This window comes from Octopus bimaculoides, chromosome 17 (assembly GCF_001194135.2).
Source record: "Octopus bimaculoides isolate UCB-OBI-ISO-001 chromosome 17, ASM119413v2, whole genome shotgun sequence".
Lineage (NCBI taxonomy): Eukaryota > Metazoa > Mollusca > Cephalopoda > Octopoda > Octopodidae > Octopus > Octopus bimaculoides.
In genome coordinates, this window is record NC_068997.1 from 50,091,121 (window position 1) to 50,093,592 (window position 2,472).

Below are 2,472 nucleotides of genomic sequence, written 5' to 3' on the forward strand. Positions count from 1 at the left end.
TATATATATATATATATATATATATATGCATACACTCTACACAGTGGGACTAAACCCACCAGGACCAGATGGTTGGAAAAGCAAACTCCTTAAGCACCCAGCCATATCAATACCTGTGATAAATACAACTTGAAGACTGTAATGGATCCCATAAGGCTAAACACTTCTTCAGCAGAGAAAATAGCTTAAATACAGACAAAGCATACCACTACAAGTTGGTATGTTATATTTGAATAAAGGATGATGAGGAGCTCACAGTTTGAATGTAGCCTGCTCAGGTAGGGCTGGCCTGGGGTTAAAATGACAGCAACAACAAAAACAAAACATGGTTTTCTTTTTTGTGTGTGTGTGTGTAATAAGAAATACAGAAGAAACACTTGCTTACCTCCTCCATTTGGTCCGTAGATCACTTTCCGTATGGCACGAATCCATTCTTGTCTCTCGGCTTCCGACTCGCAACAGAACAAGGAGATTTCGTGATTTGTCGGATTTGAAGCTTTCATATTCTTGTCTGAAACATTACAATAGCAGTAGTAGTAGTAGTAGTAGTAGTAGTAGTAGTAGCAGTAGCAGTAGTAGTGGCAGCAGCAATGGGCAGTGTTGGCAGCAGCACCAGTGACAACAGTAGCTTCTGATAATTACCCCCAAGAAAAGCCATACAGTTATAGAAAGGACAGAAGTCAATTGTAGCAGCTCCTACACATTTATTTCTTTATTGCCCACAGGGGGCTAAACATAGAGGGTCAAACAAGGACAGACAAAGGGGTTAAGTCGATTACATCGACCCCTGTGCGTAACTGGTACTTATTTAATTGATGCCAAAAGGATGAAAGGCAAAGTCGACCTTGGTGGAGTTTGAACTCAGAACGTAAAGACAGACAAAATACCACTAAGTATTTCGCCCGGCATGCTAACGTTTCTACACATTGCCTGTCTCTTACTACTACTATTCTCATCTGCCCTTGGTGGGATTAACAGTGACATTAAGCTTTTAGGAGATTTGAACTTCAAATGTCAGGAGATGAAACTACATATTATTGAATTACACTTAGTCTTATACACAACCATGTCGATTGAGTCAACCCACCACCCCACAATTCTTAACTGGCACTTTTTTCCCATTTTTTTTTTTTTCTTTACTACTGCAAGGTATTTTGTCTGTCAGTCCTCAACTGATCTCACAAATATCACCGTCATGATCATTTAGTCTCCATTTTCCATGCTGGTATGGGCACAGTCTAGTGACTGAAACAAGTAAAAGATAAAAGGCAAATAATACCTGGTTCAATTTCAAAAATATATTTATCTGGATTGCCTGGACTATAAGAATGGGCAAAGGCCCTGTTGCCGGGGAGAAGGATTGAACCAAGGGACTTCTGGTCATCTTCTCTAGTGAAGTAAAACAAGATGTTTCCATTGAGTACAATCCAACGTCTCTGCCAAGTCTTCACAATCCCACCGAGCTTCCTGAGCCAGCCTTTTTTGGAAATCGGATGAGAATTCATCATAAAATCTGGAGGAACATGGAGTGATCTGGAATGAAAAGAAAACCAATGAGAAACATTTCTAAAAACATGGAACTCATATAAATATATCTCATCTCCCCTTTTACAATATATAAGGAAGCTGCTTTAATCCCTATTTCATCACTATTATTTTACTGTCCCCTTTTTCATGCTTACATGAATTGGATGGAGTTTATGGATGCAGATTTTCTACAGCTGGATGCCTTTCCTATTGCCAACTCTTACCCTTTTCCAAGCAAGGTAATTTTCCCACATGGACATGTTTGCACTGAATGATTTGGGGTTTAGTCCCATCGCCTGGCACCCTGTAAAGACGGACAAAATTCCACTAAGCATTTTGCCAGGTGTGATAACAATTCTGCCATCTCTCACAACCTTTGAAAAGGTAAATTTTAAAACAGATTTCATCAGTTTTCATCTGTAAAGATGAGGTTTAATACTTCTTTTATTCTTTTACTTATTTCAGTCATTCGACTGTGGCCATTCTGGAGCACCACCTTTAGTCGAGCAAATCTACTCCAGGACTTATTCTTTGTAAGCCTAGTACTTATTCTATCAGTCTCAACCATTGCTAACACTTTTAAATAGGGAAACTCACCTCATTGAAAAAAAATATAAATCAAAACCTAACCAATTGTAACATTCTATTCCTTCTAAACCAAATCATGTTAAATTAATCAAAATCTATCATCCCCAACATTTTTGATTATCTCCCTTATACCGGAAAAAATCCCTGATTACCTCCCCGTATCTAGAACTCCATATTTTACACCATAGCGAAGACATGCTACGATACAGGTAGAGAAATTTGAAAAGAAAATAGGAAACCAGTTATTTCTCCAAAAACAATGTTTCTATACTCAAAATTTTATAACATTTTTCTAACATAACGATTTAAATATATACTTTAACCATATAACACAAGCCTTCTGTAGTTTTTTCACTC

The 2,472-nt window shown here is 37.8% G+C and overlaps 1 protein-coding gene across 4 annotated transcripts in view; it reads right to left on the reverse strand.

Moving 5' to 3' along the window:
- Window positions 1–2,472, reverse strand: part of LOC106879236 (rho GTPase-activating protein 24-like) — a 120,139-nt gene that overhangs the window by 14,664 nt on the left and 103,003 nt on the right. For all 4 annotated transcript variants that reach the window (XM_052973969.1, XM_052973968.1, XM_052973971.1 and 1 more), the window contains exons 3-4: window positions 1,280–1,533; window positions 386–511 (exon numbers count right to left, since the gene is read on the reverse strand). In XM_052973969.1, coding sequence (XP_052829929.1) covers window positions 386–511; window positions 1,280–1,508 — 355 coding nt within the window. In that variant the 5' untranslated portion in view covers window positions 1,509–1,533. The remainder of the gene's footprint in view (window positions 1–385; window positions 512–1,279; window positions 1,534–2,472) is intronic.